General features: G+C 35.3%; 2 protein-coding genes across 2 annotated transcripts; both read right to left on the bottom strand.

The window, feature by feature from the left end:
- Positions 1 to 386: 386 nt before the first annotated feature.
- On the bottom strand, positions 387 to 5,505 carry LOC117326736 (serine/threonine-protein phosphatase 6 regulatory ankyrin repeat subunit B-like). The gene is made up of 2 exons (XM_033883457.1): positions 5,464 to 5,505; positions 387 to 5,028 (listed from the first exon to the last, which is right to left on the bottom strand). The coding sequence occupies exon 2, from the start codon at positions 3,501 to 3,503 to the stop codon at positions 387 to 389; it is 3,117 nt and encodes a 1,038-aa protein (XP_033739348.1). The 5' UTR covers positions 3,504 to 5,028; positions 5,464 to 5,505.
- Positions 5,506 to 6,122: 617 nt separating this feature from the next.
- Positions 6,123 to 12,407, bottom strand: LOC117326737. Its single transcript, XM_033883458.1, has 4 exons — positions 12,110 to 12,407; positions 7,299 to 7,424; positions 6,521 to 6,667; positions 6,123 to 6,184 (listed from the first exon to the last, which is right to left on the bottom strand). The coding sequence occupies exons 1-4, from the start codon at positions 12,405 to 12,407 to the stop codon at positions 6,123 to 6,125; spliced, it is 633 nt and encodes a 210-aa protein (XP_033739349.1).
- Between the last annotated feature and the right edge of the window lie 632 nt (positions 12,408 to 13,039).

The following is a 13,039-nucleotide window of genomic DNA, read 5'->3' on the forward strand; positions in this document are numbered from 1 at the left end:
CAGTGCCGGTTAAGTTGGTCCTTTTGTGAAAGTAATTTAGGATATATGTTAATTAACTTCAAGCAAAAATCTTTGTGTCCTTTCAACAGGCATGGTGTAGAACTGTCCATCCATTTTTTTCTATCAGAGTCCTCCAGAATAGTCTCTTTTGTTCGTTCATATCTTTTAGACAAAAGCACTATTGATTGAAAACACTCTACATTCCGGATACTGCAATGAAATAAAGACAATGTTGATCAATTTGGTCTTTTTGTGAAAGTAATTTAGGATATTTCTCAATTAATTTCAAGCAAAAATCTTTGTTTCCTTTCAAACATGCATGATGTAGCAGTGTTAATCCATTTTTGTCTATCATAGCCTCCATGAAAAGTTCTCTTTCTTTTCGTTCATATCTTGAGAGCTAAACGAGTTATTGATTGAAAACAATTTACATTGCCGGACATTGCATTGAGATGAAGACAGTGCCGATCCATTGGGTCCTTTTGTGAAAATAATCTAGGATATTTTTCGATCAAGTCCAAGCACAAATCGGTGCGTCCATTCAAACAGGCAAAATGTAGAACTGTCAATCCATTTTTGTCTATCAGAGTCTCCATGAATAATTCTCTTTCTGTTTCGTTCATATCTTTGAGAGCTAAAAGAGTTATTGATTGAAAACACTTTACGTTGCCTGACATTGCATTGAGATGAAGACAGTGCCGATCCATTGGGTCCTTTTGTGAAAATAATCTAGGAAATTTTTTGATCAAGTCCAAGCACAAATCGTTGCGTCCATTCAAACAGGAATAATGTAGAACTGTCCAGCCATTATTGTCTACAAGAGCATCCTGGAATCGTTCTCTTTCTGCTTCGTTCATATCTTTGAGGGCCAAATGAGTTATTGATTGAAAACACTTTACATTGCCGGACATTGCAATGAGATGAAGACAGTGCCGATCCATTTGGTCCCTTTGTGAAAATAATCTAGGATATTTTTCGATCAAGTTCAAGCACAAATCGGTGCGTCCATTCAAACAGGCATGATATAGAACTGTCCAGCCTTTATTGTCTACAAGAGCCTCCAGGAATTGTTCTCTTTCGGTTTCGTTCACATCTTTGAGGGCTAAAAGAGTTATTGATTGAAAACACTCTACATTGCCTAATTGGGCAATCAAATGAAGGCAGTGCCGGCCAATTTTGTCTGTTTGTGAAAACAATCTAGGAAAATTTTCAACCAATTCTAGGCAAAAATCTTTGTTTCCTATTAAACAGGCAACATGTAGAACTGTCCATCCATTTTTGTCTATCAGACTCTCCATGAATAATTCTCTTTCTGTTTCGTTCATATCTTTGAGAGCTAAAGCAGCTATTGCTTGAAAACACTCTACATTGCCGAGTTCTGCAATCAAATGAAGGCAATGGTGATCAATTTGGTCTTTTTGATGAAGTAATCTAGGATATTTTTCGATCAAGTGGAAACTAATATCTCTGTGTCCTTTGAAACAGGCGTGATGTAGAACTGTCCATCCTTTTTTGTCTATCAGAGTCTCAAAGAACCGTTGTCTTTCTTTGTCGTTCATATCTTTGAGAGCAAAAGCAGCTATTGATTGAAAACACTCTACATTGCCGGACATTGCAATGAAATGAAGGCAATGCTGATCAATTTGGTCTTTTTGATGAAGTAATCTAGGATATTTTTCGATCAAGTGGAAACTAATATCTCTGTGTCCTTTGAAACAAGCATGATGTAGAACTGTCAATCCTTTTTTGTCTATCAGAGTCTCCATGAACCGTTGTCTTCCATTGTCGTTCATATCTTTGAGAGCTAAAGCAGCTATTGAATGAAAACACTCTACATTGCCGGACATTGCAATGAAATGAAGGCAATGCTGATCAATTTGGTCTTTTTGATGAAGTAATCTAGGATATTTTTCGATCAAGTGGAAACTAATATCTCTGTGTCCTTTGAAACAGGCGTGATGTAGAACTGTCCATCCTTTTTTGTCTATCAGAGTCTCAATGAACCGTTGTCTGTCTTTGTCGTTCATATCTTTGAGAGCAAAAGCAGCTATTGATTGAAAACTCTCTACATTGCCGGACATTGCAATGAAATGAAGGCAGTGGTGATCAATTTTGTCTTTTTGATTTAGTAATCGAGGATATTTTTCGATCAAGTTGACGCTAATATCTTTGTGTCCTTTCGAGCAGGCATAATGTAGAACTGTCCATCCATTTTTGTCTATCAGAGTCTCAAAGAACCGTTGTCTTTCTTTGTCGTTCATATCTTTGAGAGCAAAAGCAGCTATTGATTGAAAACACTCTACATTGCCGGACATTGCAATGTAATGAAGGCAGTGGTGATCAATTTCGTCTTTTTGATTTAGTAATCGAGGATATTTTTCGATCAAGTTTACGCTTATATCTCTGTGTCCTTTCGAGCAGGCATAATTTAGAACTGTCAATCCATTTTTGTCTATCAGAGTCTCAATGAACAGTTGTCTTTCTTTGTCGTTCATATCTCTGAGTGCTAAAGCAGCTATTGATTGAAAACTCTCTACATTGCCGGACATTGCAATGAAATGAAGGCAGTGGCGATCAATTTGGTCTTTTTTATGAATCAATCTGGGATATTTTGTTATCAAGTAAGAACTCATGACTCTGTGTCCGTTCACACAGGCATAATGCAATGCTGTGAACCCATTACTGTCTTCCAGTAATTTCTCAATGTCTAGGTTATTTTGATTTTTAATTATTAAAGCAGTTGCTGCTTTAAACCATTCGATTTTGCCACTACAAGCAATGTGATGTAGACAGCTAATGCCATTGCGATTTTTAAGTAAATTCGCCGGACTTATGGGTAATAGTTTTACACATAGCTCTTCGTTTCCAGAAGAGCACGCCCAAAGTAAAATTGTTTTACCGTCTTCATCTATCAGCGATTCCGTCATGCCGTTCTGACACATACTCTTGAAAACGCTTTCAATGTCCCTCTGTGTGAGTATACCAAGCATACAAGTGTTTGCTATCAATGACAGACCACTAGCACCGATAAGATTTTTTTGTCTTAACAGGTAGTGATATTGTTTCATTAGATACAGTATCATCTGTCTTTGTCTTGCTAGAATTGCCATATGCAATACATTAGAACCGAGTTCATCCGTTAATGTTTTAAATGATAGTTTTCGCTCCTCATCACTTTGACAGTCCTGAATGAAGAAGCTGGCTGCTATTTGAAAACATTCAACTGATCCAATTATTGCAATAAGTTGTAAACAATGACCATATTCGCGTTTGTCCACTTGTAACAACTGGACCTGGAAAAGTTCGGAAAGGTATGCACATATATCATGCCGACCATAAATGCATGCCTCACGGAAAATTTCCCACTTTTGGCTGTTACTGAGTGGTTTTGATATATCTAGCATCTTCATAATTTTCGACCTTGCCACCTCGTGCAGCACAAAGATATGACCTGTAATCTGGTTCAATGTTTTGTTTAAGAAGGTATGCTGAACAGTCAACATTTCCTTCTAAGAGTGCTACATCTAGTGCATATTTCATATGGCTGGTTAACTCTTGTATCTTTAAGATTTGCATTAAATGGCTAAGGAGTAAAACTGCATTCATCTTAGCAGCGTAGATAAGAAAGCAGCTGTTATTTTCTCGAGCCAAATTTTCAGCCAAAAATATCAACTGATCACTTTCAATAACCATTACGTGACTCAAAGATATTATCAGTGGAATGGTTGTGTTAAATGTAATGAAATACTCTTTTGCGGAATATTTCTTTGATTTGAACCAATTTAAAAATCCAGTGATAAATTCTTTGTCATTCCATAGCGACATGGAAGCTACTGCCACGTAACTTGAGTGTTGTTTTGATTCAAGTTCTCGCAATATGCGCTGGTAAGCGATTTCATAGATGTTCTCATCTATCACTACCTTATTTAGTACATCTGTACATTTACTTGTTGCTACGTAGTGTAAACAACTGCAGGGGCAGTCTTTAAGGAAACCACTTGGCGTCACTTCCCCATAGAGGATAGCAGTAACGTCTTGTATAGAGTCATGGAAGAATTTAAAGATGCCTTTCTCTTTACGTACAAAAGAACCACATAAAATATTAAGGCCACGCTGCAGACACTGAGGTTGTGCTTCAAGTGATTCAGCATTTTTATTTGAATCAGGAAAGACATGGGATGCCACGCTGAATACATGTGCTATCCCTTCTTTGTCAAAACATTCATTTTGAAAATCAAGTCGTTTTGTTGAGACAGGTTCTCGGGATAGCAAAAGATACAACAACGCAGTTTGTTTTGCTTTGCTGAACTTCTCCTTTATCACTGTTCTAATGCTCTCTAATGGTCTTATGAAATAACCCGCTCTCTTTGGATGCAAATCTGGAGTTATTCTGAATATACGGCAGCATTCAGGAAATCCAATTGGCGGAGAAGCAGCAACTATTTGACGAATCTCATTTTCTGAAAATGGTCGAAAATTATCTATCGTCTGTGTATATATGCTTAGCAGCTTTTCTCTTTCCTCCTCTAAAATGTAATCAGAAGAGCTGAGATCAATGACATTCTCATCATCAAACAGTGAGAAACAACCAAGCTTAGATTTGTACTCGTGATATATGTCATTTCTTAATGTAATGATCAAATAATTTGCTAAATCCTTCCCCACTACGATTGATTTGATAATGTCGGCATGTTGTCTCCACCATGTCAAATCCTGCAGTACATCAGAACTGTAGCCTAACAGATCATCCAATAAAATGGCAAGATTTGAATTAGCTGAAATGACCCTGATCCCAGCGCTGAAGGCTTGGGAGACGTAAGGGTTTCTTGCAGTGAAATACTTGCTTTTGTGCTGGAGAATGAAGCCAATCTAAAAGTTCAGAGGCTAAACGTGTCTTCCCCGACCCAGAGTCTCCCCTTATAACCACAAACCTTGTCTGTTTGATTTTTTCTTTTGCATCGCGAAAGGCCTTGGTGTTTACAAACTGAAATGTTTTTTGTTGTTCCTGTACCCAGTTCTCTGTCTGACCTGAAAATGTTAATAAATATTTTATTGATCTAAAGTGAGATTTGAATTAAAGCATTTTAACTTTAAACAATTATTCATTAATCATCGAATAACCACAACGCTTCAGATGCAGAAATGTTTAACAAAGTGACGAATTTCTCCCAGGTCAGAATATATATATATGTATAGAAAAAAACATAGCAACTAATGCAAAAGTCACCGTTCAGTGTGTGGGGCTTCAATGACCTGTCTCTTTGTAAGTATAAAAATATCCTATCTAACTTCGGTATTGATTTATTAAGCGCCTTAGATAGAACATTCCGGGAAATTTTATACGATAAGGATATTCTAGTGAAACAACAATACAAAGCAATGAGGACAAAATTCCATTGTCTAAAGGAATTACCAATTTAAATAACTAAAATGCAATACACAAAAATATCAATTGATACTTACTGATAATGTTTCGTTGCTCCGTCTGGTCCATGTTTTCATTTTCTAAGATGAAACAATATATTGTGCGTTAGTGGGAACTAATTTTAGTGGTTTTAAAAAGGTATACGGATGATATTTTGCAATCATATGGGTAAAGTAAACAAAATGGAAACCTGGATAACACACAAAATATCAGAATGAGTTTGGAAATCTCTGACAATCCCTACTTTAATCTACAGGCTTGTGACAACCAGCTTGGTACATATGTACATGTATCAAATGTGTCAACTACAAAGTACATAAAAAAAAGTTTTGATAGTTTTATTAATTATTCTGTACTTTCTAAATATATACAATATCAAATAATTTGAATTTGAGTTTGATTTTTTTTCTTCAAAGAATACATTTTATTTGGTAATTAGCCTGAAATACGCACTTTTTCTAATTAAAATATTTAATTCATTATAAGAAAATAAAAAACAGAATATCTGAAAATGTTGAACCTCTTTTCTCCAATACAAAATACAAATTAATAGATAACACAGTTATACACATGCATAGGTTTTAAATACTAGATACGAAATAAATCTGAATGCAATACAAATCATTTCATCCTGAGTCATTTGCCTCGAACCTTTTTCTCATATTATCATCGATGTACACATGATAGAATGCATATTTTACTCACTTTTGATAGATGATAGTATCATTTCCTCGTTTTGTTTCGTTCTCTCTTCTAGTTCTGAAACAATAAAAGTTTGATAAAACTTTATACGTTAATCCACAGACACAATTTCAGAACATGGAAGTTCAAGATGTATATATAGTTTTGCATGCGGTACGATATGTAAGAAGTATGTAAATTTGAGCCTCAACAAACAGAATACAGACATTTTTGGTAGAGGTTTTTGTCCTATATGAAAACTTCATGGGCTTCTCAGAAGTGATCAAATGAAATTCTCAAAAATATATGATTATTATTATTTTGTTGGTTTTAAGCTGCTTCCTCTTGATAATATAATTGTAATTCGTTGACGTGATATTTAGTTATTCCGTAAAACACGAGTTTGATAATCACCTTCGATTTGCTGTGATAACTTCACAACATGGTCAGCTATTCTCGTCTCAGATTCCACTATTGCCTTCTTCAACTGAGTTTCGTTATGAAGTACTGCCTCACGTGTCTCTCGATTTGAGTCTTCGATAGCCTCCGGGCAACCATCCTCTGAAATTAGTTGTGATGTTGTTTGAATGAGCATATTCATGTTTGCAAATATTTTTTTTTCATATCCCTATAAAACTTTTAAATAATTGACATCAACGCTTATAACTAATTTTTGAAAATAATTTTCTAATTAAAAACATGTTTTATGTACAATTTTACTGGTTTTATATGAGATTCTTTTTCTCAAATCAATATGCAACGTCAATTGTCGTATTGTGACGTCACATTTTTCGTGCCATTCTCTGATTTTCTTCATAGTGGTATGAAAAAAATCTTAACCAGTCAGAAAGCTGCATTCTACGTACAATCAATGGAAAATTAATTATATCCGAGCGATTATTATTTCTTAATTATGTAAATGTAATTTTAGATATACAGTTTAGCGTCGGAACCTGTCTCATGCACATTGAGAAGTAAAACAACAAATAATACAATGATAATAAAAATTTCATCCCAATCATTCATGTAGTTTTCTATTATAGTCCAATTATTAACGGAAATTTTGATGTATTTAAATGATTGTATAAGATACAAATGAACAGCTGCTTCAAATACGATCTTGGCATTATATACAGTGAACGTTAAATAACGAAGAGCATGCTACATTAGTCGTCTTGTAGTGGCTACTTACTGAAATTGTACTCGACCTTAGGATTTTGACCGATCATCAGATTTGTACCGGCGCCTTTTGTAGTTATACGGAAATTCGACCGATTCTGTACCTGGATGACTTCATTTTGAAGCCGCATTACAGCTCCTGGACAAACATAAATTATTGTGATGTCATACTCTAGTATTGGTTTTGTAAACAATCATGAAAAATGTGTCTTTCATACGTTAATATTTACATTCTGTGTGACAGTCTCCCATTACTCCTGTGTTAAACCAGATGGTATTGATCACCGTATAAATGCAGCCCAGATCACATGACGTCACTTTCGTAAGCGTAAAAAAAATGTTTGGCAATGCGTTACGGGCGAATCAAACCTAGCAAGGATTTGGACTTAGAACAATCGCGTAAATATGACGTCATTTTGGTGCTTTGTTGATCATAGTCACGCCGAGGCTTTGTCTTACACGTCAATTTGAATGCAAACCAAGCACTACAATGAAATCGATTTCACATGTGCCGTTTCTTTCAATTGAACAAACAGGGGAATAGCTAAACTTAAACTCCAGATTTAGCAAAGTGAAAGTGAAGTTTAACGTATCTTAATATAAATATACAGACCCGTGTACGTTCGCTGTTCCGTCTTAAACGCAAACGCTACGGAAATGGTACGGTAATGCTACGGAAGTACTACGGAAATGGTACGGTAATGCTACGGAAATGCTACGGAAATGGTACGGTAATGCTACGGAAATGGTACGGAAATGCTACGGTAATGCTACGGAAGTGCCACGGTAATGCTACGGTAATGCTACGGAAATGCTACGGTTGACGCTCACAAATAATCGACCGTTTCTGAATAAATTATCTGGTTCTTATAAAAAGCGGATCCTAGACGAAGCGAACTCGTAGAAACGACAGTGAAAGGTGTCTGATGGAGTGAATGTTGTATCGGGGAGTGGAAGAACGTTTTATCAAACTGTACTACTATAGAAAACCTCAGTTTGCGAGAACTTTTAGAAACCGGAAATATTAAGGTCATAATTTATTATTCTCGGCAACAAAAGACGATAGTATTTAATTTTAAAATAAAATGTGTTGTCTCTGTGTGTCCGAACTTTATCGTTTTGTTTTTATGTATTTATCTATATTTTCACTGCATTTATTCACCGCATTTGTACTGATAAACCATAAGGTTTAAGTAATAAACTAATTGAATTGTAAAACTTGTATCAAAGTGTTAATTTAGGTACAGGTAAACAGATCAAGAATTCTGAACACAGATTGACCAGGCTATGAATTGACCCGCCTAGGGCTAATTGTAAAAAGGAGAAACTGACCAGGTGTGGTTATGACTTACACACCTGAGCCCGGTGACTCCTAATCAAGTGTATATCCATGGCCATCAGGTGAAGTTGATGGTGGTGGGGAGGGGGATTAGTACCCATGGCAACAAGTAAGGGGGACAATTAAGTCAAGTACATGTACATGCCTGGCAAGTCTATATATAACAATCACTGGTACATATTAATGGTGTGTAAGCATTGACGATTTGTTTAAAAGTCTGATGTCGGATCAGAGGAAATTCTGGCTGCATGGAAAGGGATAGAAACTAAAAACAAGACATCAATAATTATATACTTAAGACTATACAATGTACATGTGCAATCAGATACGTGTATATCACCAGAGACATATATATGTCTCTGATATCACACGTCTGCAATGGAGCAGACTCTGTATGTTTACGTGATAATGGATAACACTCTGAAAATATTTATTAATGGACTACAACTACAGTTGAGTGACAATCAGTTAACCTTTGCACCCTAGGAGAAGTGAGGAGTGCACGAGTTTTTTAAAACTTATTATCACAAAGAACATAACCCGGTAATACTTTGATTCAATATATAAAGACTTCAACAGTGTAGAGTGAAGAATCTACTTTTGAAATTAATTTTGATGCTGTTTGCGATCATTTTAATCATTTACATGCTTCTATTACAATACATCAGTTTGTGTCAGAGGCCTAATAATGGCTGACTCAGGTGTACATATACTTCATGTAAATATTTTGTCAGACAAAATATTAATATTTTAAATTTTAATTGAATGTTAATTTACTAAAGTTTCTTTTACATTGTTATTCTCAACTTGAAAGTTTTTTTTACAGTACAAGTCATCTATATGATATTATACATTGTATGTTCTGTCGACAGATCTTGAGACATGTACATGTCCAGACCACATGTACATTACATTGAAGCCAAACATCTATGAAAGGCCTGTTGCCAATGGCCAACTGGGCGCAATATGCAACCCCACAGCCTTGAGGACATGCATCCTATCACACTTTACCTGTAAGATGCCGATCAGTCTAGCTCTTTTATGTCTGGCACGTGGTATACCTGGCCAGGTGACCTGTCCCCAATTAACCCCCCGGGGTCCAATTATGGCTTATTCTCACTTAGCCAACATACAGAAATTTACCTGTATTACCTGCCAACATGTCAAATTTTACACCTGAGTGAGTTTAAACTATAGCAGTAGCCTGTTCTTACTTTCATGAAAGAAAATATGAAAATGTCAAGTTGAATATGACTTATACAATAATGATTCAAATGAATTTATAGAGGCTACTTATAACGAATCTTAGATATTCACAGTAAAAATCGAAATTTATTAAGTTTACATATATCATGAAACCATCACCATCTCAAGAGTTTAAATTACAAATGTATGTTTTTTTTTATAATAGAAGTATTAACAAGTGTCTTGTATGACTGTTATTTAAATCTGTGTATATGTGTGAGGGTGTGTGTGTTATTTTTTTTTTTTTTTTTTTTTTTTTTTTTTTACAAAATAACAATTTTAGAAAAGACACCAAAGCAAATATTTTTTTGTGCATACCAATAATTATAAAATTCTATCAAACTAGCAGCGGATGTGTTTCTTAATGAAGTAAAGCAACGTTGCCACGAAGAAAAGTTTTTGCTATTCCAACTTTGACGATGATGTTAGTGTGATGATACAAAAAAATATCTGCATAATATCAGTCCTTAAACTACGCGATTCAAATGATTCACTCTCTCTTTTACATCTTTTACGTGTTTTAAATCAAAATTAAACGATCATAGTCTATATTACATGTTTTGTACACAATTCAACTTACCTAGTCTGGTATGTAGGCATTAATACATATATTTTTATTCAAATCTTTACATAGCCTGCTTGATCGAACTTTTACAGGATAATTTAACTTTTTAGTTCCACATCTTTTTTTGACTAGGTCGAGTAGCTCAACCCTGCTTTATCCCTGTAAATTCTGGATTATTGTAAGAAATTGTAATGTTCTTAAAAGAGTCCTAATTAATTAAAACTACGTTTGTCATATTCCTGACAGTTTTTTAACGTCTCACTTGAGAGATTTATGTCGGACGAAGATTTGTTTTCAGAATTAAGTCTCTTTTTTACTGTTCATAACAAGACTAACTTGATTATCTGGATGATTTCTATTTAGGACATCAGTTCTATTTCACATGTGTATGCACTTATATACCGTATTTGCTCTTACTTTGTAATTAATTTACTCTTGTTATACTTTATCAGATACATACATATATATCACATATGATCCGAAGATATAGATTTGAATTTCCTGTCGTAGTTTTACCGAGAGAAATATATATCACATTTATTCGGTCTCTGATTTTATCAATTTGTTATCAATTTTGTGATTAGACCTTTGGGTTTTAAAACTGAAATAAATAATGAATAACTCCGTAGATCACGATGACATTCTCATTAATGTTAAAAGCCAAGTTTTATGAAGCAGTCTATAGCCTTACCTGTAGGTCATAATTATCTCTTATTGTTCTACCTTTCACACCTAGTATCACTTGGTCCACAGCATACTGTACCTTTAGTTGACCAATGTTAAATTATTTGCTGTAGCTACTATGCTTTAGTGACGTTCGGTAAGTATATTTAACTAAATTTCGTTTCGATAAAAAACACACTCCGCAAAATTTTCTACCGAACGGTTATGAGACGGTCAGCGAGTGAAAATAGGTAAACGCAAATGCCACGGTAATGCTACGGTAAGTGGACGCAAACGCTACGGAAATGCTACGGAAATGGTACGGTAATGCTACGGAAGTGCTACGGAAATGGTACGGTAATGCTACGGAAGTGCTACGGAAATGGTACGGTAATGCTACGGTAGTGATACGGAAATGGTACGGAAGTGATACGGTAATGCTACGGAAGTGCTACGGAAACGCTACGCTTAAATCGGAACCGCGAACGTACACGGGTCTGTAACAATTAAATGCTTGTTAGATTGTATTTATTGGCAAGATCAATGCAATCTGGGTGACAAATAAATAGAATGACGCCCGTTAGGTGCGTCATTTTTGTAGGACGTCATTCTATTTATTTGTCACCCAGGATTTGCATTGATCTTGCGAATATATACAATCAAACAAGCGTTTAATTGTTAATTGAAGACACAAGTTAGAATTAACATGCTACAGATGTACTTATATTCCTTCATGATTATTTCACGTCATTGAAATTGCCAGCTAATTAGTGTCCAAAATGGATGAGATAAAAACATAATGATAACGATTACTTCAACGATACAATATATGACTGATGACGTCTCATGGTTTTACTATATGATTAAAGATGTAGACAGCTACGGCATCTTAATGTAACGCGTTGAAGAAGAATTGTACAGTCTAGGTTTATTCGTACCTCCTCCGACTTCAGAAACACGTGTACAGACTAGTTGAATACGCAACATGCGTACAACCGTCATGAATTCCTACCTTGATTGGATTCAGGAATTGTTGAATCGTCATAAGCATTTCTAAGATGTGTTTCATCTGTTTGGTCATATCTAGTATTGCACGCGCCGCCCTCAAATGTCTCTATGATGGTTGGTGTTGCGCGAGCAGTAGATAAACTACTACAATGTTCAAGTGTTGTTTTAGCATCATATTTCGTTTTTTTGCTGGAAGAGTTGCCACTGCATTCTGACGTGTCCCTGGCATCACGTTTACGGTCATATATGACTGTACAATCACTGCTGTCCAAAGTCTCCATAAAATCTGGTGCCTCACTCATTGTAGAGGCATTACAACTACTTCCAGCTGTTGTTTTAATATCATACATGTATTTCGGTTGTTTACTTGAGGTGTCGTCACGGCAATCTGGTGTGTCCATGGTATCACGTTTACGTTTACCTCCATCTGTGGAAAGACTTTCATTCTTAACTGTTTTGTTGATATCATTTTTCAAAGAAAAAACTTAGTTCTATAAAATATGTGCATTCCAAAAGACTATCAAACTAGAAATACTTACCGATGTTGTATATGAGAGTAGAATGGTTACCATGAAAGGTTAGACCGTCACCTGTCAAAAATAACCGGATATTTGATTTGTGCGACTGCTGAATCATTTCATTGTTATCGTGAATTGTACATCCTGAGAAAATGATAAGAAAAACCCGCTCTGATGTTGTCAAATAATGTTCAAATTAGAGATTTTAATTCTCAAATATTATTTATAATCTCCACACACAAGTCTATTTTTTATGAGAAAATTCAACCTTCAATCAAAGACTTTGGTTTTATCATGTACTCATTGTCTATGTTATAACATGATTGTCTATTGCATATATGTCAGCGATTTCAGCACTGACAGGAACAAGACATTTAAAACAGTGATAACAGTGCGGCTATTTACCGTTCATTATT

The sequence above is a fragment of the Pecten maximus genome, chromosome 5, assembly GCF_902652985.1.
Source record: "Pecten maximus chromosome 5, xPecMax1.1, whole genome shotgun sequence".
In the NCBI taxonomy this organism is placed as follows: Eukaryota; Metazoa; Mollusca; class Bivalvia; order Pectinida; family Pectinidae; genus Pecten; species Pecten maximus.